Consider the following 23,656-nt stretch of genomic DNA (forward strand, 5'->3'; position numbering starts at 1 on the left):
CAACACTTTCAAAGTCTTACAGTTTTTTTTCCCTTAGAAAGCATCCACAGCCTGTCCCCTGCCAGCATCCTGTAGAGAAGAACCCTTACTCTCTGTGCGGAAGTGGTCTTTCTGCATCCAATTCTTCTGTATAGTGACTGTCAACAAATGAGCTGAACAAGGACCAAGCACCTGCAGCAGGCAAGCATGGGCTAACCTCGAGTGACACACTGCTTTTCTTACCTTGTATGGTCTCTCTGCAGAGGTCCACCTCCTGGTGAGTCAGTACTGGAACTCTCCAATTAGCAAAGCTCATGCCTCCTCTTAATTATAAAGTTCTAACTCAGCAGGGGGGGTGTTGGACATCTGCAGAGAGACCACTGCTGCCACACAGAGAGGAAGCAGTGGCCCCTCTGCTTGCCCCCTGCTGAGTCAGATCTATAGCTCAGCAATCAGCAGATCTTCTGCTCCTTGCTGATTTCAGAACTAAAGATCTGATGTATGTAGATCAATGGAAAGCCCAATATTGTCCAGACCTCTGCAAAGAGGCCACTGCTTCCACACAGAGACTGAGCAAGCATGCTGGCGGGTAACATGCTTTCTTTTTTTTTTTTTAAATCAGATAGTTTTTATTCGTTTTTGCATAATAGAAAATACAAAAGACATTAACAGAAACAAAAACCACAAAGAAAAAGAGAGAGAGCATCCATATCCATAAGAGCCACATAATGTAATTCGACAAGAACACATCGCCCGCCTATAAAAGAGCACATTCAACATCAATTATCGTGAAAGCCTCGTGAGCCCCCCTACATGTACAACTCAACACACCCCTACATCCAAGTAGTGGGTCCAGCGGGAGAAGGTTGGACTTATCCCAGTTGACAGCCAAACCGGAGAATGCAGCAAATTTTGACAGCAGAGACATGACATTGGACAAAGATGCGTCCGTGTCCGCTAAGAATAACAGAGTGTCATCCGCATATAGCGGATGACAAGTTTTTCCTCCTGCATTCCCCTCCTAAAGCCTACCACATCCGCAGATCGCCTGACCAGTGCAGCAAGAGGTTCGATGGCCAGGGCAAACAGCAAGGGCGACAGCGGGCATCCCTGCCTGGTGCCCCTCTGCAAGGTAAAGGCAGAAGACAGGGAATCATTAATCTTAATTCTCGCAGATGGGCGGCAGTACAATAAGCGCACCCATCTGCAGAAGTTAGGACCAAAGCCAAAGGCTGACAGAACAGCCCACAGATACCGCCATTCGACACTGTCAAACGCCTTAGCAATGTCCAAAGCGAGTAGAGCTCTGCCGCCCGAGTTGTCCACGGGGACCTGCATGTTCAGGAACACCCTGCGGATATTAATGGCCGTGGATTTGTTAGGCATAAAGCCAGACTGATCCGAATGAACCACCGACGTAATTTTCTGTGATAGTCTGTTTGCGAGCACTTTAGCAAGGATCTTAATGTCGGTGTTCAAGAGGGAAATAGGCCTGTACGCTTCCGGTAGCAGCGGGTTTTTATCTTTTTTGGGTATTACAACTATGGTGGCCTCGTACATCGTATCGGGTAGATGACCTGTGGAGAAGGCGTCATTGTAAACCTCTAGGAGGTTGAGGTCCGACTACATGCGGCTGCTGGCCACGCCCCCGGGTAACATGCTTTCTACTCGGGCTGTGGCTGCTTTCTAAAGAAAACTGTAAGACTTCTCACACCATTTGTTTTGAAGAACCTGGAATGTACTCAGCTGACATAGGGTCAGGTGAGCTTAACATCTGCAAATCCTGCATTCTCTTCAGAGCAACAATCCCATCCTTTGCTTCCACTGTCAATATAATAGACATACTGAGGGGAATTTATCAAAACTGGAGTCCATGGCAACCAATCAGCTTCTCTCTTTTATTTTCAAAGCTTAACTGAACAAACTGAAGAGAAAAGCTGGTTATTATGGGCAACTGCATTCTGTCTGCTCCTATTTTGATAAATTCCCCTCACTGTATATGTTTAGGTGCATAATATAAGCTGTACTCAATGTTCGTATTGTATGTGTAAAAAGTAAGCTGGTGATTGTCAGTAATGTTTAATGACAGGTCCTCTTTAAACAAACCCTTTCTTTTAGTTGCTGCTTTAGTCGGTGTTGTATATAACTCTGCCATCTCTGCTCCATCCATAATTTCAGACACACTAAATTTGGTAGATCACCAAGGAGAACCCCTAAACACATCTTGTGTCCCGAATGTCCTGTTTACCTTTCCCGTGGACTCAGTAGGTGAGCATTGGTTTATTTCCTACAATGTAAGATGATTGTGTGTTTCAGGGTAAACTACGCTTTTAAAAAGGCAATACCACATAATGTGTACACCATATAACTGTTGGAGCTTCTTGCACAGCGTCACAGAGAAACACAAGCACACAGTCTGATATGCATGCTGCACATGGCTTGAAAAACAGGAAGGAAGCCACAGTTTTATTCTCTATCTTATTCAATACAACTGAGTATATACCATAGATATATAACAGAACTTATCAACACTGCCATCTACTGACCAAAATTGTATACTGCAGGAGTTGTTGCTATAAACACAGTAATGTGTATTCTAACAGTAACCTTTCCGTTTTATTCTACAACTGCTGTGATTTTTTACAACCTTCGAATGCCCTTCATGCTATAATGTCACCTGGATGTTTTCTGAACACTGTGAAACAGAATGCCCTCAGAAATCTTTCCTGCCTGTGTGACTAGCTCACTACTTTCCCGAGGAGTCTGCACAGAGCTCTGTTCTGTCCTATTTTTCAAATGGATGTCCTTAGCCCTAAACCTCTCTCCCTGAAGTTTTTCAAGGCATAGAAAAGCATTATATCTGGCCTGGATCTCAGCTCTGTGGGTCACTAGAAGAGGGCGGTTAATGCTATTGGGGCAACAGGTTACTAAAATCCCCTAGACAGGCTACGGAAGACCCGTGTATTCCAGCGGCTCAATAGAATAAATACAATAGAAATACAGATTTTGTTTTTGATCATAGATTCCCTTAAACTGTTTTAGTCAATCTGTTCTTGTGCTACTTGTGTTTTCCTGCAACCTGTCCACAGAAGAAACACTTTGAATAGTTGGATACTGATCAATCAATTCTTCCACTGGTGTAATGCTTTCTAATGTACACGCAGGAAATTGCCTTTTTTTCTTAATTGAGTTCTTGCTTTGTTTTAGCTGTTTCTGGGGATCAAGTCCTTGTTTTAAGAAGCAAAGGTTTCCAAGTGTTGAGGCTGCAGACTGCAGAGGTAAGACATTATGGTCTGAGTTACAGAAGCGTCTTTGTAAAAATAATGGACCATCGGCCGTTTAAAAATGATCATTTTCCCTAGCACATACCTTCCGTAGAAGACCTGGAAGCAAGTACAAAGGGATATGATTGGGGAAGGGGACATAAAGGGAGGCTACAATGTTTTTTGATGTTGTATGAAAGATGTTCATTCTCACTGCTCATTCTTAACAGCCATTTAAGAGCTAGGTTGGGATGCATTTGCATCTTAAGGCTAAGCACCCAGTGCAATAATACCTCATATCGCTCAGCCTGATTTTATTGAATCAAATGCTTCTGAAACCACCAATAAAACATACAGATCACTTCTGCACATTGTCTGGTGACACACTAGTTCAGCCATATAACTGAGCTGTAATCATTTCTGCAGGAAAATTGGTTACTGGTGAACTAGGTCCGGCTTTAGGGCCAGCTAGAACAAATGAGTGTATTTCTACTTTTGCACCCACCTACTGTATATTTGTTATATGTTCTCATTCACATTGTATAACATTAAAAACAATAACTTCTTTCTTTTTATTTGCTGAAAAATCATATAACATTTTAGTTAGCTTCTGCCTTCTATGTACTATGTGCTGGGGAGTTATGTTTACCATAATTGCCCTTGTCCATACTGTGGTGGCCGAACTTTATTATTAGAGATGTGCACATTGTCTGTCCTGATAAAAGGTTAAAGCTAAATTTTCTGTAGTACACATTCCTGTAACCTGCCCTTTCACATTGCTGATTCTCTTGTTCCCCTCAGGTGATTGTTGAATGCGCAGACCGCAGTTTACGCCTGTTGTCCTCAGATAGGTAAGCAAACATATCTACCATTGGGAATTATATCCAAGTACCATTTGTACACCCCATTCATCAATCTTCTTAAAAGGGTTTTCCATTGCAACATGAATGTGGACCCCCTGCTTCAGACGGGCGAGGTCTTGTGAGTAACAGTAAAACCTGCAGTGAAAAACCTTTTACAGGTATACGTTAAACCATAAAGGCGCTTTTAGTATCATTTTATTTGTACGGATGGGGAATACTGTTTTCCCTTGGAGCGACATTGACATTAAGGGGTCTATTTATATAGCAATTTGTCCGGTGAAATTGAATATTCTGTGCAAATTACCAGCTGTTGTGAGAATGGGGCAATATAGAATGTTTTCTCTTCTGGTCGAATGCTCTTCAAATATTATGGCGAGTAGTGAATCTGGAAAATATCTCATTATGGCCACGAGATAATGGTATCCCTAGAATTGCAATGGTCACATTTATCTGCTAATTCCCTCCAGTGTTCTCTAGAATTGTTACATTGTATGTCTTGTTACTAAGATATAAGATGTTACTAAGATGTACCGGTATTTATTTCCTATGATTCTCAGCGCCATCTAGTGGCCATAAGGAGGTCTTTTCTGGATTCACTACTGCCCATAATATTTGAAGAGAAAATAGCATTAAAGTGACACTAAACCCAGGAGTTAAATCTTAAAAATACATTCAAGTACCTCAACTATTAACAAAAATGTATCTTATTTGTGTATCACTCGGCTGTAGATCCTCAAATCATCCCTGAATTGGTGCCGACACTGTCCTTCCTTCTGGAGGGTGACTACTTTTGATCCCCATGGTCCCTGTGTGCTGTAAAGTATCCACCACTCCAAACTCGCTCCTTTGATCGACTACAATCTCAATACAAATTAGTAAACTAAATGTGAGATTGTAGTTGCTGAATTGGGACAAGAATGCAGGTCAAAAATGACAAAACTCTCTCTGCGTACTTATTGCATGTCAGTGAATCAAAGTATGGATGGCGGATTTCCAGCATGACAGCCAGGCAACTAGCATTTTCAGAAGGAAAGGTCTGCAGTGGTAGCCTCAATGTTTATCTCTGCACAGTTTTCCTTTCAAAGTGCTCATTATATCATACTCATAGATTTTTTTTTTCCTAACTTTTTTTTTTCTCAAATGGAAACACTGACCATTTATGCTGCCTTTCTGCCGATGAGACCCATCACACCCCACTTTATGCATATATACTTACGGTAACTACAGCACCACATGGCAACTAAGGATGGGCTCTGGCGTGTTCGCAGCTCCACGTGCCGAGCCCGCCAGGAAGCTGACAGCGCGCCAATCACAGGCACTGAGACATTTTCCCGATCTCTGCAGCTGCGGACCGGGAAAATGTCTCAGTACCTGTGATTGGCGCTGCACGTTGTCAGCTTCCTGGCGGGCTCGGCATGTAGAGCTGCGAACACGACCGAGCCCATCCTTAATGGCAACCAGTAAGAATTGGCTCTCATGAAGTGGATGAGGGGGAACGCTGGTGTTCAGATAAGGTTCTGTCTACCTTAGTCTATGACACATATAAAATACACATTCCGGCGCACAGCTCCACGCTCCAATTCTTTTATTGAGTATACGAAACAGTTCACACCATTAAAATTGCTAACGTGTTTCAGCCTCTTACTGCCTTAGTCATAGCTATGACTAAGGCTCACTAAGGCTGTGAGAGGCTAAAATGCGTTAGTGATTTTTATGATGTGAACTGTTTGTCTGATATACTCTACAAAGAATTGGAGACCGGAGCTGTTGCTGGAATCTGTATTATATAATCCCAAGATGAAGTTTGATTGGTTACCGCACTTAAGAGTGAGAATATTGAATAATGCAGATACAAGCCTGTGTGAGAGCAAGTAAATGTCTCCACTCCCCTTGTCCATCTATGGCCATCCTAAACCCAACCCTATCAACTCATAATTTAAAAAAAAAAAAGATTAGCTTTTGGTTACTGAAATGATAAATATTGGCTGATCCATCCCCTCTGAGACAATCCTACCTGATCACAGGGAATAAAAAACCTGTATGGGGACACAATTGGAAGAGCTTTTGGAAAGGATGCTGGGAAATTAAAATATATCTGTGGTGGCACACTAAGGGGTAAATGCAGTCTTGCTGTAGTTCTAAATCCTCTTCACTTTTTCTTACAGTAGGAAGATCATTGTAGAAGCTCCTCAGTCCGGCAACAGCAACACAACCAACTTATACATCCATGAATGTGCTAGCCATACATGCTCTGGATTTGGACAGTAACAAGTAATGAGTTGGTTACAAACCTTCCCTACCTTCCAGCAGACACATGGCTCTTCTGCAGCAGAACGGCAGCAGTGTTTGACCAATGGGGAGTAGCTGATCTGTGTACAGTTGGCCCCAGTAAGAGGCAGTGCATGGGATTCCTCAGAACAGGCTCACCGCCTTCTCAATGGGACTGACCAATATCTTTCTTTACAGTATAAGCTTCATGCATTGGCACTGTTGTGGACAACACTGGTTGAATGTCTATGCAGTAAAACTTTCATGCACTTTTACGATAATGTTGTTCTAAATTACTAGAAAGTGAATATTGATTAGCGCACTACTGAAATGAATGCGTATAACGGTAACATGCTGGGGATCTGCCTGTCATTGTGAGGCCATGACACCAGTTGTAGCTCCATATTTTAATACTGCTTATGGAAAGGAAAGCATTGTACTCACTATAAGCCCCTTTGGGGAAACCAACTTTAGGTTTTTTTTGCAAAGTTACAGCCACTTATAGGGCAGCGCCTGCAACTCTTCATAAAAGCAAATGATGTTTGCATTTTACTAAACAGTAATTTAATTATAAATGGTGCAAATGGTGACTTTGGTTTCGTTGAGCTGCATGTTTGGGCTTTAAAGTGTTTGTTTTTAAAAGGAGTAGGGAAGGCTTAGAAGTAGGGATGTTCACATGCCAAGTACCGTACTCGGTACAAGTACAGATACTTTTCCAGCTCCAGGACTAGACTAGAGAAAAATTAAAAAAGTTAGGAGGCAGCTGTCATTTTTAAGGAGCATACGGAGCTCCTGGGATTTGTTCATCCCTGTTTTAATGTATGATGTTCTTTTTATAAACATATTTAAGGGGTGCACCGATACCTTTTTTTTAAGTACAAGTACTGATACTTGTCCAAGTACTCACAGATACAACTACTGATACATTTAGTGTCACAGTGACAGTTTTTCTAAAACAATATTGACTAATGATTTCAGGACAGTGGTGGAGCATCAGCTAGGTCCCAGCAGCAACCCTGGTAGTTCTCGTGAAAATGCCAAGTATCGGCACTGGTATGTGAACTGGTATCTGGACATCCCTTCTTAGAAGTGAACCCCCATTCAGTTTTTATTGCTGCCTATGTCCCTGTTGAGGAAATCTGTCTGTCAGTTTTGAAATGGTTTCTGGGTCCCCATAGAGGAGATTTTTCTTCTCCTTCTGCTTTGTCTTGAACAGGAAGTGAGAGGAATCTCCCTCATGGGCACACAGACGGCAGTAAAATCTTGGCAGACATTACAATCCTTCCTTACTCTATTTGAAAATGAGTTTACATGTTATGTTATTCGTAACATGTCAGTTCCCAATCAAGCACTGGAATCCCAAAGCAAAAAGTTTTGCACTTCTGAATATGATGGCTCGTGTGACTCTCACTGTTACCTCCTAAAAAATTACCCCTTGGTGGCTGAGTGGCAAGGAAGGAAGGAAGGGGGGTGTTGTAGCTCCATGTAAGCTTTAACTTCTCTTTGAAACTTGCAGTTTTGGGACTGTCTGGTTGCAGATCAAACCTTGCATATGAATGACTTGGTAAAAGCAATAATCTTATAGCGCGTCTTATACAACCTGATGGTTACAGAAGTAAGCCTAACTTGACAACTCATTTACTTCATACCCAAAGCTATGAATAGGTCCTTAAAGGGTAACGTCATCCAAAACCCAAAACTGTTGCTAGACTTGATCCTCTGTTGGTCATTTACTGCAATCTTGGACAACACACATTCTCTTCCTCCATTTCTAATAAACAATACATACAGTATATGGCAAAGAAAGGGGTCCTCGTGGCACGTGGTGAAACTGAGGAGTGTTATTATGAGCAAAGCAGTAACCATGGATGCTCTTAACTCATAAAAAACACTCCTTGGCATCAAAATGTGCCGCATGGATCCTTTTCCTGGCTGTATATTGGATTTCAGTCTGGACTAGGCTGTGGTGTCAGAGGCTCACCAAGAGGTGGATTCTGGTTGGATTCCTTGGCAGCAGTAGGTTTGTCATAAACCATAATCTTGCTTTTTCATAGCACGGGTCTAACCTTCTACAAAGGATAAAAATGTCTAGAATGGTTTTAGAGTTCACTGAAGTTCAGAGATAAAAGTCGCCAAGTCTTACAGCGGCATCAATAAATATTTTATTACAGACAAACAGGACAAAAAATGCAGCACAAACAAGAATTCAGCTTCCCCAAAACAGTATCATCCCATATAATATCTATTGCCTGTGTAATAAGGAAACATGACATAATCCTCCCAAAAAATACAGGAAACAAACTACTGGGTGGTGAGAGGAGTGATACCCTGTCCAGGAGCTGAAGATACGCGGTTGGGGCAGTGCTACCCCATCTCCCCTCACTTACACATTCAGACATTCATGGGCTTAGATAATAACATAACAGAAGGAGCAATGGTGTGCGATAACCTATAGTAACCAATCACAGGCACGAGCTCCTGAAAGCTAAATTCTGATTGGCTGCCATGGGTCATTATACAGTACTGGTCTATGCACTTTGTTATTTACTAAACCCATCTGTGTACTAATGATTAAAGCAGCAGCAACAAAGTTTACATTTCACAATAACCCCACATTGTGACATTGCGGTATGCCTCCCTGAAAGGGAGGTTTAAGGCACAAGTATTGGGTACACAAGTCACATCCCCATGAGCAATAATGACTATGTGTTCTAGAGGCAGCCAAATAACTTTATGCTTTTATCTGTTTAGAGTTCATGGCACATGATGATAAATGCACTGCGGCCTTATCAGATGACGTCAACTGCAATACCAACCATTCTTATGGCACACAGTGGCACAGGTTCTTAATAAATATAAAACATCTTTAAATACTATAAAATCTTCCCAAATTGGGCCAAAAGATTAACTCTTGGGTACTAGGACATTAACTCCCAAGTCACAGCTTATTGCGTTGAATTTGGGCCGATGTTCATTTGCCGCATATATTTTGATAAACTGAACTAGTGTATTCGTAAGAACCCACCAATCGAAAGGCAGCATTTTAAATCTAATTCTACTGGTGGTTCCTATGAATAATGAGCTGTATATTTGTAGTTAATATGCCTAGACACCTGCATATTTAACATGTAACTACAACAGTTGTTGAAGAGTCAAGGTAGTTTACAGACCAGAATGGTTCAGTAGGCTGTTGAACTGTAATGCCCAGCAACACATTATGGTATTTATTTACCTTTAACTAATGCTTAAATGTTGATGGTGTTTTTTTGTGTAGACAGAACATGCTCAGCAGCATTAGGGGCAAAAAAGAAAAGGTGAAATTATTAACCGACCAACCAAAGATAAAGGTGCAATGCTCTGCAGCAAGGAGGACAATAATGTCCCTCCACTAAGTCTCTGTTGGCAGTGAAGGCATTGTCATATTGATAAGTTATCATTATTATTATTTTTGGTGGCAGTGACAGGTCAGTGAGGCAGCAGGCTCCTGTGGAGCAAAGGACATCAGTGCTCCAAAACAAGCCGCTGTGTAAAAAGACAATACTCATCTGAAGTCTCTGAAAATGCACTGCTTTACAGCAGCAATGTGGCTATCACAATGTGATAGTCTGGCAGGTATCTCAGCTATTACAGTTTAAAGCTCTTCGAGGGCATCTGGACTCTAAAGATGTAACAGTCTCCAGTTAATAAATGAATGTTCCACGGAATCACTGAAAAGGATCAGTAGAGACGGAGGCCGAAAAGGAAGATGGTTGCCAATGTCTCTTGTAGCTTCAAGGATCTGAGAGACCCAAGAAATATAATATGTATAAGACTTATCCATTATCCCAGCTGATCCTCATAAGTCTTCCGGAAACAGTCTCCAGCCGGGAAGAAGTCCCAACATCTCTCCTGGTACATCTTCCAGACATACGACTCCTGCAAAAGAGAAAGTAGGGTCAGTTACAGTACTTGGGGCATGACTGGCATAAAGTACAGAGATTCACCTTAGAAGGAGGACGAATACCAACGTATTGCAATGTTAAGGCTTAGGAGAACTAGGACATAGAGAACATCACTCCATTTCAGGACATATAGAAGACAAAATCACTAATAAAAGGTAGTTCTACAGTACCTGCCAAAGGATTGGTATTCTGGCCATTCAGGCCTGAAATGTACACAGCTCTGCCATGCAACAAAGCTCTGTCTGAGGCAGGAGAACTGATTTTTCTATGCTGTAATTAAGTAATGCCTACAGGGGTCTTGTCCCTTCTCCAGCCTGTGACTGGACAGTAAAAGGAGAAGCATGAAGATGTTCATTGAGAGCACATGAGCACTGCAGCACTACTGATTGGCTCCTACTCCTGCTCCTCCCTTTTCCAGTCTAAGCGCTATTGTACAGAGGACTGCAAGAGACTGATACCAGGTCACATTCAGCTACTTACACTGATTTTGTTCATAAAAATACATTATGTATTATATTACATTTTTTTTCACCCAGAGTTCAGTGGTAATAAGCCCTCCTATCCAATGTTGTTGTCTCATTTTGCAACACCAACATGATGGAGCACATAGCTGCCATGATCCACTTACCTGTCCAGTATGTTCTGTTTCATCCTTGTTAATTAGATACATTAGGAAGAACCTAGAGAAGAGCATAGACTGGTCAGAATACACTGAACAGTATTTGAAATCTCACCCACAGAAATAATACATTGTTCTTTTTCCCAATCCCCACAGCTCACATGTAATTGGCCAAGTTATGTTCTTCCAAAGTGTGATTCTCAAAGCCGTGCGGCGTCGTATCAAAGTAATCACTGCCGATGCCGCAGATGAAGCATTTGGTCTGTAGGTCACAAAAGAGAAGGCAATGGGTAGATGGAACATGATATTGATGATGAATAATAGAAAATAAAAAGAAACAGCCAGGGAGATTAGCAGAGGAAACAGAGACAAAGACAACAAAGTGTAAAGGGAAAGGAAAATCAAACATGTGCCAACATGACATTTTTTAAGCTGCAAGATTTACAACAAGCTGTATGTCCTGGCTTTCACAGCTGGGAATTGATCTAGTAGTAGAAATAATCATTTGCAGAGATCAATTTCCACATCATTGGGAGCTTTGCCACATTGAACATTTTATTATCTGCATTTGTTGTTCCAATCCCAAAGTCAACCCACGTATGTCTAACCAGGCCTCCGATATCAAGAAAGCTAACCACCACTGGTGTGGGAGAGTGGTGCCCATAAAACTGCTGTACTATATCACAAAATGGGGGTTTAGAGAAGGTGTTGCCATTTAAAGAAACCATGTGTGAGAATGTAATGCAAAAGGGTAAGTAGAAGATGAATTGACTCGGATTGTGAATGAAACAATTACCTCCATATCCTCTTTCACTTGCTCCTGTTGGTCTCTCAACTCTCCAAAGGCATCAATGATCAAACCTGTAAAAGTGAATTTGTGGATTAATTTTAAACCTTCATTCTCATTGTTGTTTTAGATATTCTGATTGGTAAGTTGATGAGCTATTTAAGTGTCTACTAAATTTAGATACATCTGTTTGTAAAGACAAACCTATATTTCACTTGTCAAAACATGTTACTGATGTCATTTACTGGGAAGTGACCATTGCTTACCTTGAATGATGGCCAACAGGATGACAATGACGAAGAAGAAGAATGTGATGTCAAAGACAACACGGTAAAGTTCATATTCATCTCCTGCAGGGTCTTCAATCTCATCTCCAATGCCACCGCCAGCTCGTACCCCAACATACATATGGAAAAGGTAGCACTATGGAAAGGAAACCACAAAGATTACAGAAATGGGAAATAGGTAAAAAATGTGATTACTGTGAATATAACTTGGTCCCGACACAGCTTGTGCTGCCAAACCAAAGTTAATAATAGACTAGGAAAACATTTGAAAAAGGGTGCTCACCGTCATCATGTCATCACACTTCATGTCTGGCTCATCCTCATCCTCACTCTTGTTGTAAAATTTGCGGAAGAAGTTGAAGGCAACCACTGTATACAGGTACACAACCACAGCTAACAGTCCAACAGTCATCATGAGCTGCAGGATTTGGGAGAAGAAAGTGGGGTTAAAAGCCATTTTGCAGAACCTTTAAAAAAAATAAAGGGGTCGCAATGTCCTAAACTGAACCCCATGTCAAATTTGGTAAAGTGAAACAATTAGATATTGGCCATTAACAGCTACATTTTATTTTTTAACCTGCTGAAGGCTGTGTACCCATTGGGGATGTTTACCCTCGTAGCATGAGGAAAACAGCAAGAAAATTCTATCCACATTTTAAAAAATAGTTTTGGCCTTACTTTTACTTTGTGCCCTTGTTTCAAAGATGAACTGCATTGTGTAAAACTAGGGATACGCTTTTCTTGGCATGAGGAGGTTGAGAAACAGTTTTGGCTTTGTCACATTGCTGGAACTTTAGTTTTGATAGGACTAATCCCAGCACATGAAAGGGGCACCAGCAGTACATAGACATCTACAATGGGTATACTTGATTGGGGAGGGGCATTTATTTTCCTTTAACCCATCCTGAGTACTGGGGTCCAGTTGAGTGTTATATAGCAGGGTTTTCTATGAAAACGAAATATCTTTTGATTAGTGTGTTTTGAATAACAAAGACATATGGATGATGAGGTTGCTGTCATACCTGTTTTCCATTGTGTGTGACAGAAGACAGGATTGTGCGCAGGGTCTTCACTCCCATGGCAATATCCAGCAGGTGGGCAGCATAGAAGAAATTGTTGTAGTGACCCAGCATGGACATGACCAAGTACCAGACCAGATATAAGAAAGACTGGAGAAGAAAAAACATGGATGCCAAAATACAGTACAATTAACAATACAATACATACAATTAACAATATGTATGATATATTACTATTAGGGATGCACAGATACTTTTCGAGTACCAGTGCAGATACTTGGCATTTTCATGAGAACTACCAGGGTTGCAGCGGTTGCAGCTGGGACCTGGCTATGGCACTCCACCACTGTCCTGAAATAATTAGTCTGTATTGTTTTAGAAAAACTGTCACATGACAATAAACAAAAATGTATCAGTACTCGTACTTGTAAGTACTCGGCAAGTACCAGTACTCGTACTCGCAAAACTGGTATCTGTGCATCCCTTTATTTATATTTATAAAAACAAAATCGTACATTAAAACAGAGATGTACAAATCCCAGGAGCTCTGTGTGCTCCTTACAAATGACGGCTGCCTCCTAACTTTTGAATTTTCCTCTAGTGTAGTCTTGGAGCTCAAACGTATCGGTACATGTACTCGTACTTGTACCGAGTACTGTACTTGGTATCTGTGCAACCCTAATTACTATATATATTTATATGTATGTACATACATCGTCAGCCATAACAATATGACCACTGACTAGGTGAAGTGAAAAAACATTAATAATCTTGTTACAATGGCACCTGGAAGTGGGCGGGATATATTAGGCAGCAAGTGAACATTTTGTCCCTGAAGTTGTTGTTGGAGCAGATAAAATGGGTGTCGCTTACCTGGGGAAGAGATGGCCCCAGGATGCACTATGGGAAGAAAGCAAACTGGCAGAGGCAGTATGATTTTTTGGGGGCAATTTTCTGCTTGGGCCCTGCCACTCATGGCTCAAAATGTTTAAAAAATGGTTTGACGAACACAACGAGTTTGAGATGTTGCCTTGGCAACAATCGAGCATCTGTGGGATGTGCTGGAAAAACAAGTCCGATCCATAGAGGCCCCACCTTGCAACTTACAGGACTAAAAGGATCTGCTACTGACGGAAAACACAAATCGCACAGCTCACCCCTATCATGCGTCCCCACAATCCACATTCGGTGCATGGATGACTCTCTTCCGGAGTAATAGGCTCAAAAACTGTGGAACCAGCACACGATGATCTAGCTAGCTATGACTAAGGCCGAGTAAGGCAGAAACGCGTCAGCGGTTGTGCTTTGTATAGATGCATGTGGAATAAAGTTTAAATTTCTTTGGAAGATCATTTTGTGCTGGTTCCACGGTTTTATCTGCTACTGATGGTTTGGTGCCAGATACCACATCAGACCTTCAGAGATCTAGTGGAGTCCTTTTCTCAACGGGTCCGGGGCGTTTCGGGGGCAAAAGGGGGACCTAGTCAATATTAGGCGGGAGGGTCATAATGTTATGGCTGATCGATGTATATTTCTATATATATTTCTGTATGTCAACATCCTATTAGGAGGATACCCATCTTGGCCAACAACATATTTGTGCACAACGTTTTAAGTCTTTGTTAATAAAACTCGTAAATCATTTGAACAACTATAAGAAATAGTCTAACTTGCATGCCAATTGCATTCTGATTTGTGACAAACTTTTTAAACACCTTTTTTTTAACTGAGCTCTCCAATCCATCACTGTCAAAACGTTCCTTGTTTCAGAGTTTTCAGTGACATGTACTATAGATTGATAAATTGTCAACCAAAACAATTACTTTTTTAAGCTAGAAAAAAAAAAGCTGTAACACTCTCACTTCAGAACAATATTGGATAATGTTACATTTTTATGTCAAAATTCTGGTGCACATGTCCAAATAAGACTTCACAACTTTATCAAACAAACTAAATACTATTTTTTTGGTCAATTCAGTTAATAGGCTTCTGTTTGGCATCTACATACCTCCCAACTTTCTGAGATGAGAACAAGGGACACATTCTAGTGCAGTGTCTGTATTTAGGCAATGGACACACCCCTGTCACAGCCCCATTAAGAATTTTTATGACACGGATGATTGGAGAAACCCAGAATTGTTTTCCTAACCATTACTTTTCCTTTATACTGGCTTTTCAAAATTACAATTAAGAGATAACATGTAGGTTTTAGTGCAGAATAACACTTATGTTAGTAAAAATAAAACCTTTTCATAGATATATGTACAACAGACTAAAAAAGAGGGACAACTGAGGAGGAAAGAGGAACACAGAGGAATTTGGTTTCAAATGAGGGGCAGTTGGGATGTATGCATCCAAGAGGTACTTACTGCAATCAATCATTTATTTATTTAATCTTTCAACATCTACAACTTTTTTTCTAGCATATTTTAAATATATATACAAGTAAGCCAGCTCTTGAGGACCCACAAGTCCCAGTCAAACTATGTTGGCAATTACAGCTGGTGTGCCATAGCCTATGAATATATACACCAAATAGTGCTTACATTGTTAGTGAAGACCACTCCGAATTTCCAGATCTGGTACTTAATATCAACTGAGGTAAACCTGAAGAAGAGAATAATAGATGAAGATGAGTCTGGACATGTCTTTTGAACTGGTAAATAAAGCAATGAAAACAAAGTATATAGCCACAGGGACTGAAGAAGAGCACTGTAATACGAGACCAAGACAATAAATAGGTGATTGTTTGCTTATGGATGCGGATTTCCTTTAGGAATGGGGAGATGTCAAATCTTAGAATATTATAGATAATAAAAAGCATAAAGTTAAAACATCTAAGGGTTATATCATGTGTTTTCCAAGAAATGTATTAATAATATTGCAACAAAAATGCACGGTCAGCCATCAAGTCTGGATCTATGCCTTCCTAGGTTACTGCCTTGTACCTCCCTCTCAGCCTAGTTGCCTGATTAGCCTTAGTTTCACACTAAGGGTCTATTTACTCTGCTGTGTTGTGGAAATGTACAAATGGTACTAGGGATGCACCAATACTAGTATCGGTGCCGATACTGATTATTTGGGTGAGTACTCGTACTTGCCCAAATGCTCCGATACTTACCTCCAATACCGGATCTTCTGGTCAGAGGAAGATCTCCCTCTGACCGCAAGTGCCGAGGGAGCATGGAGCAGGCTTCCTTTTCATTCAGGAAGCCGGACGGTGGGTTATGACCCGCCTCCCAGCTTCCTGATTGCCTAGGAAGCTGGTTTCACTTGTTGCTAGGCAGCCTGACTTCCTAACCAATCAGGACACATCATGAATTGCATCCCGGGTTCCTGATTGGTCAGAAAGCCATGCTACCTAGCTAATCAGGAAGCTGGGAGGTGGGTAATGACGTGCCGCCTGGCTTCTTCATTGGCTAGAAAGCCGGCTTCACTTGTTGCTTGGCAGCCTGCCTTCCTGACCAATCAGGAAGTCGGACGGCACCTCATGACTAGCCGCCCAGCTTCCTGATTGGTCAAGAAGCCAGGCAGCCTTGGCAAGTGAAACCAGTGTTCTTTCGGTAGAACACCGGCTTCACAGGCAATCAGGATCATGCAATCATGATCCTCCACCCGACTTCCTGATAATCTGGACACATGGCACCGGTACTTGTTATCGGGAAATACAGAAAAACAAATATCGGTACTCGTACTCGATACCGAAAAACCAGTATCGGTGCATCCCTAAATGGTACCGAAAGGCACGTTAAATGTTCGTTTGTTAAATGTACATTGTGTTGGGGTGCCAGGGAACACACATGCATTGCAGCACACAGAAATGTACAGTAACACACTACTGTGCTTTGTGGTGCGTTGAATGTCAAAAAATAGGGCATGTCTGATTATATGGTGCATTTGCAGTTTATTCATTTGAATGGCCTGCCTCAACGCATGTGTTTACGTCCCACACCAGAACCTAACTAAATCACACATCATAGTCACACAAGGCATGTAGCAGAAAGGCTGAAAGAGGCAATTTGACTGCTATGTGTCAGTACACCTAGAACTGTTGAGTACAAAAATGATATAGCACCAACAGTTAATACAATGCAAGACAAAATGGTTAAGAGTGTCCTGCTTGTAAAAGCCGACCATCTGAAAGGAAGGACAGGTGATACAAAAGGTAGTAACTGTATCGGGATGAGTTGATGGAGAAAGTAAAAGTTCAGTTCTTTGGAAGAGGTTGGATAAGCTTCCCTGCAGATATGAGCTTTCAGGGATCGAGTAAAGGCAGACAGGGTATGAGCTAACCAGATAGAAACTTGGGTAAGGAGTTCCAGAGGATGAGAGATGCTATTGAGAGGTAACAAAGGATCTAGACAGCAAGAGGTCTTGGGAGCAGCAAAGAGGATGGTTTGGGTGATGTTTTTAAAAACGTTTGGTGATGTAACACAGGCAGAGTTGTGGATGGCCTTACATGTTAGTATTTTTCATTTTATTTGAAAATGATTAGAGGTAGGCCAACAAGGAGGGAGTTACAATAGTAAAGGCGAGAGATAACCAGATAATATTCTATATATGAGAGCAAGAGGAAGAGAAATAAGATACGGATGGCAAATGCAATGCAGTATAATATTGACATAAAAGGACACAGATGACCAAGGCTCTATTGTGGTGCAAATGAGAAAAGAAATCAGAGAAGCAGATCTGACTTCTAAACTAACCAGATGCTCTGCTGATATTAAATGTAATGGTAGAAATGTTGTCCTGCTGTACTACTTACAATGACACTACCACATTGTCTGACCTAAACTCACCTCTTTGGGGGCCTGATAACCTCCTGCTACACTAACAATATACATAAGAAATGAAGGGACAACCCACTCAAAACTGATATTTAACTTGTTTAAATCTTAATGGTTTAGGCAGGTACGCAGAGCTGAAAACTCAGATACTGAGGTTTTATTGCTCATGTTCCACAGAAATACAAGAAACTAGTGAGTGATACAACAGCAAAATATCACAAATAGGAGGTTTGAGTGGGCTGATCCTTTGTTAAAGACATACTGTAGGCAACTTAAAAAATTGCACCAAATCAAATATTTTAAATGCAGTATGTCATAGACTTTCCTCTTCTGGAAGTATCTAGTTACTCTCTGTGCTGGCCCAGCTCTTTTGCCTCTAATTTCAACTCCCTACATAACCTTTTATGTGGCTGCTGGAGGAGGAGCAAAAGGGAATACTACTGAGTGTCACTTGAGTTGTCAGCTGGGGCTGCTGACATCACATTCAAGATAGCAGCAACAAGAATCAGCCTTGGGGCTTTTGGATCTACACAAGGGAAGCCTTTACCGGTACATCACATGCTAAAAATACATTAAACGCACATAAATCTTATGGGAACATTGTTGTTGCAATGAATAATCTGATGACAGGGTCTCTTTAAATGGCATCTATTGTGAGAAATACATGTGGGGTGCCATCGTTAATCTTTTAAAAACACTAGTTGCTTGACTATCTTTAATACTTTGAGTCACTGACCTGGAACAAACATGCAGCAGGTAAAGTTAGAATGCCTGATGTACATACTTTGTGTATGGTCAAAAACTAAAAAAAAAAAAAATGCATCAAAGCCAAATGGTCAGCATGACAGCCAAGCAGCTAGAATTTTCCAAAGGAGATAAGCTAAGACAGCTCCTAAAATTTTATCACAACAGGTTTTCTTTAAGGAGAGTGATGCTTGGAAGTGCAGAACAGGATAGAGTTATGGACAGAAGATGGAAATCAAGTATCAAGAAGGACAAACATGATGGAGAGAACAATATGATTAGGAAGAGGACTTTATAAACAGGGGGGTTTGATGAGGGGAAATTATCATTTATAATGGAATAAAGAACAGAAGGAAGAAGTGATTGGAAATACTGTATGACAGTTTCATAGGTAAACACACCATGTCAGCATAGAATTATCTGACTTTGGTTTCTTTCCATTATGAGAGCTGATTTCTAAGCTGGCCAGATCCATTCCCAGCAGTTCTGCAATCCTCTCCCGACCATAAATGTCTCCATATTTATCCAGCACCTGTAAAGTGAGGCGGAGGAGGAGAGAATATATATCAGTAAAACTCTGGGCAACGGCAGACCCCTGCTATTTTTGTATGGGGGCTTAGAACTTTACCTTTCTCTTCACAAATTTGTCCCAGTAGTTTCTCGGGAATGAGCTACAAAAACATACAAAAACGTTCAGTTCATTAATCAGTGCATTAAACTCCTACAATATTCCAATCTGAACAGCAGACTTCAACCCCAGTGACCCTTGTCTATTAGCAGTTTTTATTCTGTGTATAGCTTGGCCATAGTCAGTGAAAACCAGCTCCGGCCTCACATACTGTATCTAGCCCTTAGAACAGCTGATCTGCAAGTGCCTTTGTTGTTGGCCCTCTCAGCTCATTTCATCTCTCACACCTTTCTATTGGCCTTTGAGGCCATGGCCACCCATCATAATATGGTCCAGTAAGAGTTACTAGCAGGTGCAAAGAGGTGGGCCAGCCTTTGACACACAGCTATAAAGTGATAAACCTTTCTGATTAGAATGCCACGGGTTTCAGGATTCCTTGATGAGGGCTTAAAGTATGTGCACCTTCAGATGCCTGCACTTCATGCATGCATTTACTTTACATTTTTCCCTAGGAGGTGTACTTTAAAATGGGTCATCAGACAAATAATAAATATACCACTTAATTCAGTTATGCATTTGTTACAATTAAATATCTGAATCTGTCTTTATTTTAGCTTCCTGTACTCCCCCCTGTATAGTAGCTATCAGGCTGAGAGATGGAGGGTCATCACTCTGAGCTGATTAGGGCTCTATTGCTTTGCACAGTGCCACCAGTTTAACACAACAAACATGCTTACAGGAAATAAGAGTATTGGGATGAGCTTATCAATATGCTGCTCTTTTTTTGTCTAGTCACCAGCCAGGGGAAGGGGAGGTGACAAAGGATGTGGAACTTCAACAGCCATTTTCCCCTATATCCACTCATTAGATAGGTACCATAACCATTATTTTGGGTATGTAGGAAAAAGTGCTAATCTGTGTATGAATATAAAGGGACACTAAACTCTGGAATTAAAAATGCATTCAAACACCTTAACTATTAACAAAAATGGATCTTATTTGTGTATCACTCAACTGCAGATCCTCAAATCATCTAAGAATTAATGCTGACACTGTCTTTCCTGCAGGGTGACTACTTTTGTTCCCCATGGTCCCTGTGTGTGTTAAAAAGCAACCACCTCTCCAAGCTCACTGCCGTGATGGACTAAAATCTCAATACAAATGAGTAAACAAAAACGTGAGATTGTAGACCATCATGGAAGCGAGCTTGGAGCGGTGGGAACAAAAGTAGCCCCCCTCCAGAAGGAAGGACAGTGTCAGCACCAATTCAGAGATGATTTGAGGATCTACAAATGAGTGATACACAAATAAGATACATTTTTGATAATACGAAAGGTACTTGAATGCATTTTTAAGATTTAACTCCTGAGTTTAGTGTCACTTTAATCTGGAGGTTATAATTTTTGCCTGAAGTTCTGCTTCAATGAATACATATCCAAAATAGTCTGTATTGCCCCATTACAGGCAAACTTGTATTTTCTGTCTTCTCCCTCTGTAGCTTTGGATCTGTCTGGTTAATACTAAGCAGAAAATACTCTGTGTTTTTTCTCTTTGACTTTCTGATATTTAAAGGAGAACTATGGGTTTAGGGCTTTTCCCCATAGCTCTCCTAAGGGTCACAGGAGAACACAAACTAGCGTTCTCCCGTGACCCAAAGCACAGTATACTGCGAGCTACGGCTCGCGGTATACTGAGATGTCGCAGCCGGGACGGATCCCGACAATACTGTCTGGATCCATCCAGCTGCAGGATTGACAGCTGGCTCTGCCTACCGAGAGGCAGAGCCAGCTGTGCCCACCCCCTCCCCCATCTGTTTCGCCAGTCAGCTCTGGAGGATCGGACAGGGGAGGGGGGGGGGGAATCCCTGCAGGGAGCCGTGAGTGACAGTCACGGCTCTCTGCAGGGATAGATCAAGAAGTGAGGGAGCGACAGTATGTATTCGCTCACTTCCCGATCTACTGAGCCGACCTGTAACAGTTTCATTGCCACAGGTCGGCTCAGATTATGAGGCTGAGTGAAAATCACTCACCTCATAGTTCTCCTTTAAGCCCAGATTTCTGAACCTTTATTTTCTATTCTTTTCATTGGTTGCACTCACGGTGTATTCAAAACTAGACGATCCCATTGTCCTTTAATGTCATCATCCTCTGGCTGTTCTGTAATATAGACGCCATCAAACTCCAGCTTACGCGCCAACTCCTTCTCCCGTTTAAAGATAACCAAAGGAACCTGGTGAACAGAGAAGACATACATAAAATATCAAAATAGAAAACTAGTCATTCCACAATATTATTCTGCAATATTGAAACAAAAATCTCCATTTACAGGAAAAGCAAAAGCTAAAGTGCACTGTATAGTTATTCTAAGAGTTCATGTACTTGGCAACTGCCTTGCTTCCCCTTACAAATCAATGTGAATGTAACATTACCCTGGAGCAGTTCTGGGCAATTAAGAAGCAGATTGAAAACCGTTTAAAGGCAAATCAAAGTAACTAATTAGCACCTAAAAAATTTACTGCATTTGACTTGCTTATAAGTTTGAATCCCATATGTATGAGCCCTGGGAAATGATTTCATTGTGCCAAATGTCTACTTTAACATCCCCAATTTTTCTGTGTATGAAATTCCATGGAGCTATTTTTTTCATTTCTTGAAAGCACAATCCAAATTACAAGACAAGCGAACCACTCAGTATGTACAATGCTAAAAACAAGGAATATGTTTGTAGTAAACATCAATCTCACCTTCAAACAGTTGTAGCCAATGATGCATAAGAAGGAAATGAGCGTGTGAACAACGGAAAGAAAGTATAGTGTCGGCTGCATATACCCTGTGCTTTCCTCCAAGAAAAAATACACCACGCCATCATCTTCATCTTCTTCCTCTCCACCAGCCCCACTTCCCTCATCCAGAATGGACAGTTCCTCCTCCATCCCTGATCCCTCAAAATCTTCCTCGCCTTTGGGAGAATCAGACACCTAAGGAAATTACAGAACTTGTCATATCAGTCTAAAATATGGCAGAAATTAGAACATGAATAACACACTACATTGTCATTATTGATTTTTCTCAGTACACACTTTCTCAATACTCTATTCATCGGGTCCGAAGAGAACATAGGACCTGATGAAGCGTTGCATTGTACTAAGTACTGCTTGTAGCTTTTGGCATTCTTGGTGTTGCAAATGCTGCCTGTCTATTTATTTAACTTAAGTAAGGTAATATTAGAAGACACGTAATGACATGTGAGGCTTGCAAAAAATATTAGCTTGGCCATTTGTGTTTAAAAGAGATGGGAAGACTATGAAAAAGTTCATTAAAAAAGGCCACATATACTTCATAAAAATGGAAACAAAAGCACAGTTGTGTGCTTTCTGTCTGGATTCCTGTTTAATTTTTCCAAATAAAAAAGATGAAAGCTGATTAGTTATAGTGGGCAGCATATCTGGTGGTTTTGTTGCCATTTTCCTGCAGACTACGAACTAAGGATGGAGATCTTCTCACCAGATTTCCAAATAGATATAAGAAGCCATGTCTCAACTTTTCAGAAGTAACCAAAAACTGAAATTGCAATTTGGGTAGACTGACCCTTTATCTAATTATTGGTTTACTTAGATCCATCTAACAATGGTGGCACGTAGTAAAGTGGACCAATATTGTGGAAAATTGGCCTACTGAACTTTTCTAATGTATAAAAAATATAAAAAGTTCATATAGGAACCTCAATAAAAAATAAATCATATTAACTCCATTACTCATACACATAGTGTTGCCTTTTCTATATGGTAATGTGTTTTTTTCTATTGATGCATAAATGTACCTAATTTTATTTCTAATTGTATTATATTTAGGTTCCTACATGAACCTTTTATATATGTACACCTTGTTTTATATGAATATATTTTAATATACATTCGTTATCATTTTAATAATCTAATGATATATTTACACATGTATTTGGGTTGTATATTTTGATCTTTCATCTCAGCCTTAAAAAGGGGGGCATGTTAAGATCCATGAAACATGCAATATTTGTGCAAAAAAAGGAGAAGATTTCAAATATCCTTTTTTACATTTAGTACTCCCACACATTGATTTACTCAGATCCACAAAGGCCCTTCACCTGTGAGGACAGACATTCTACATAGAGAGTAGTCTAAAATGCACAGCAAGCAGACCTTGCAAAAGCAATTCGATTATAACCATTACCAATTCCAATCAGAAATTAGCGCAGTAAGAGGAGATGGACACGGAACCTCTAGAAGAACTTACCTTGTAGAACAGCAAAATAAAGTTAATCGCGAAGGCCAGGAATAGTGCCAAGAAACGCAGATTATAGAAATTCCTTGAGAGATAGTTCTGCACAGAAACACAAAACAAAATGGTAACCATAGTAGTAATATAAAGGATTTTTACAATATCAACAGAAAGACAAATGTCATTGGTGTAAGATGAAGGATCAGTTATCAGAA

The 23,656-nt window shown here is 40.8% G+C and overlaps 2 protein-coding genes across 2 annotated transcripts in view; one reads left to right on the plus strand and one right to left on the minus strand.

The window, feature by feature from the left end:
* Positions 1 to 6,383, plus strand: part of MAP4K1 (mitogen-activated protein kinase kinase kinase kinase 1) — a 59,417-nt gene extending 53,034 nt beyond the window's left edge. The window contains exons 28-31 of the mRNA XM_018555989.1: positions 2,158 to 2,247; positions 3,187 to 3,257; positions 4,044 to 4,093; positions 6,271 to 6,383. Of these exons, the coding sequence (XP_018411491.1) occupies positions 2,158 to 2,247; positions 3,187 to 3,257; positions 4,044 to 4,093; positions 6,271 to 6,373 (314 nt within the window). The 3' untranslated portion in view covers positions 6,374 to 6,383. The remainder of the gene's footprint in view (positions 1 to 2,157; positions 2,248 to 3,186; positions 3,258 to 4,043; positions 4,094 to 6,270) is intronic.
* Positions 6,384 to 9,653: 3,270 nt separating this feature from the next.
* Positions 9,654 to 23,656, minus strand: part of RYR1 (ryanodine receptor 1) — a 178,615-nt gene continuing 164,612 nt past the window's right edge. Inside the window, exons 96-108 of the mRNA XM_018555990.1 lie at positions 23,457 to 23,543; positions 21,929 to 22,162; positions 21,284 to 21,414; positions 19,186 to 19,228; positions 18,959 to 19,089; positions 15,573 to 15,633; positions 13,030 to 13,176; positions 12,291 to 12,425; positions 11,987 to 12,143; positions 11,730 to 11,794; positions 11,095 to 11,195; positions 10,943 to 10,994; positions 9,654 to 10,288 (exon numbers count right to left, since the gene is read on the minus strand). Of these exons, the coding sequence (XP_018411492.1) occupies positions 10,193 to 10,288; positions 10,943 to 10,994; positions 11,095 to 11,195; positions 11,730 to 11,794; positions 11,987 to 12,143; positions 12,291 to 12,425; positions 13,030 to 13,176; positions 15,573 to 15,633; positions 18,959 to 19,089; positions 19,186 to 19,228; positions 21,284 to 21,414; positions 21,929 to 22,162; positions 23,457 to 23,543 (1,440 nt within the window). The 3' untranslated portion in view covers positions 9,654 to 10,192. The remainder of the gene's footprint in view (positions 10,289 to 10,942; positions 10,995 to 11,094; positions 11,196 to 11,729; positions 11,795 to 11,986; positions 12,144 to 12,290; positions 12,426 to 13,029; positions 13,177 to 15,572; positions 15,634 to 18,958; positions 19,090 to 19,185; positions 19,229 to 21,283; positions 21,415 to 21,928; positions 22,163 to 23,456; positions 23,544 to 23,656) is intronic.

The sequence above is a fragment of the Nanorana parkeri genome, unplaced genomic scaffold (genome assembly GCF_000935625.1).
Source record: "Nanorana parkeri isolate BGI_ZX_2015 unplaced genomic scaffold, ASM93562v1 scaffold221, whole genome shotgun sequence".
NCBI lineage: Eukaryota > Metazoa > Chordata > Amphibia > Anura > Dicroglossidae > Nanorana > Nanorana parkeri.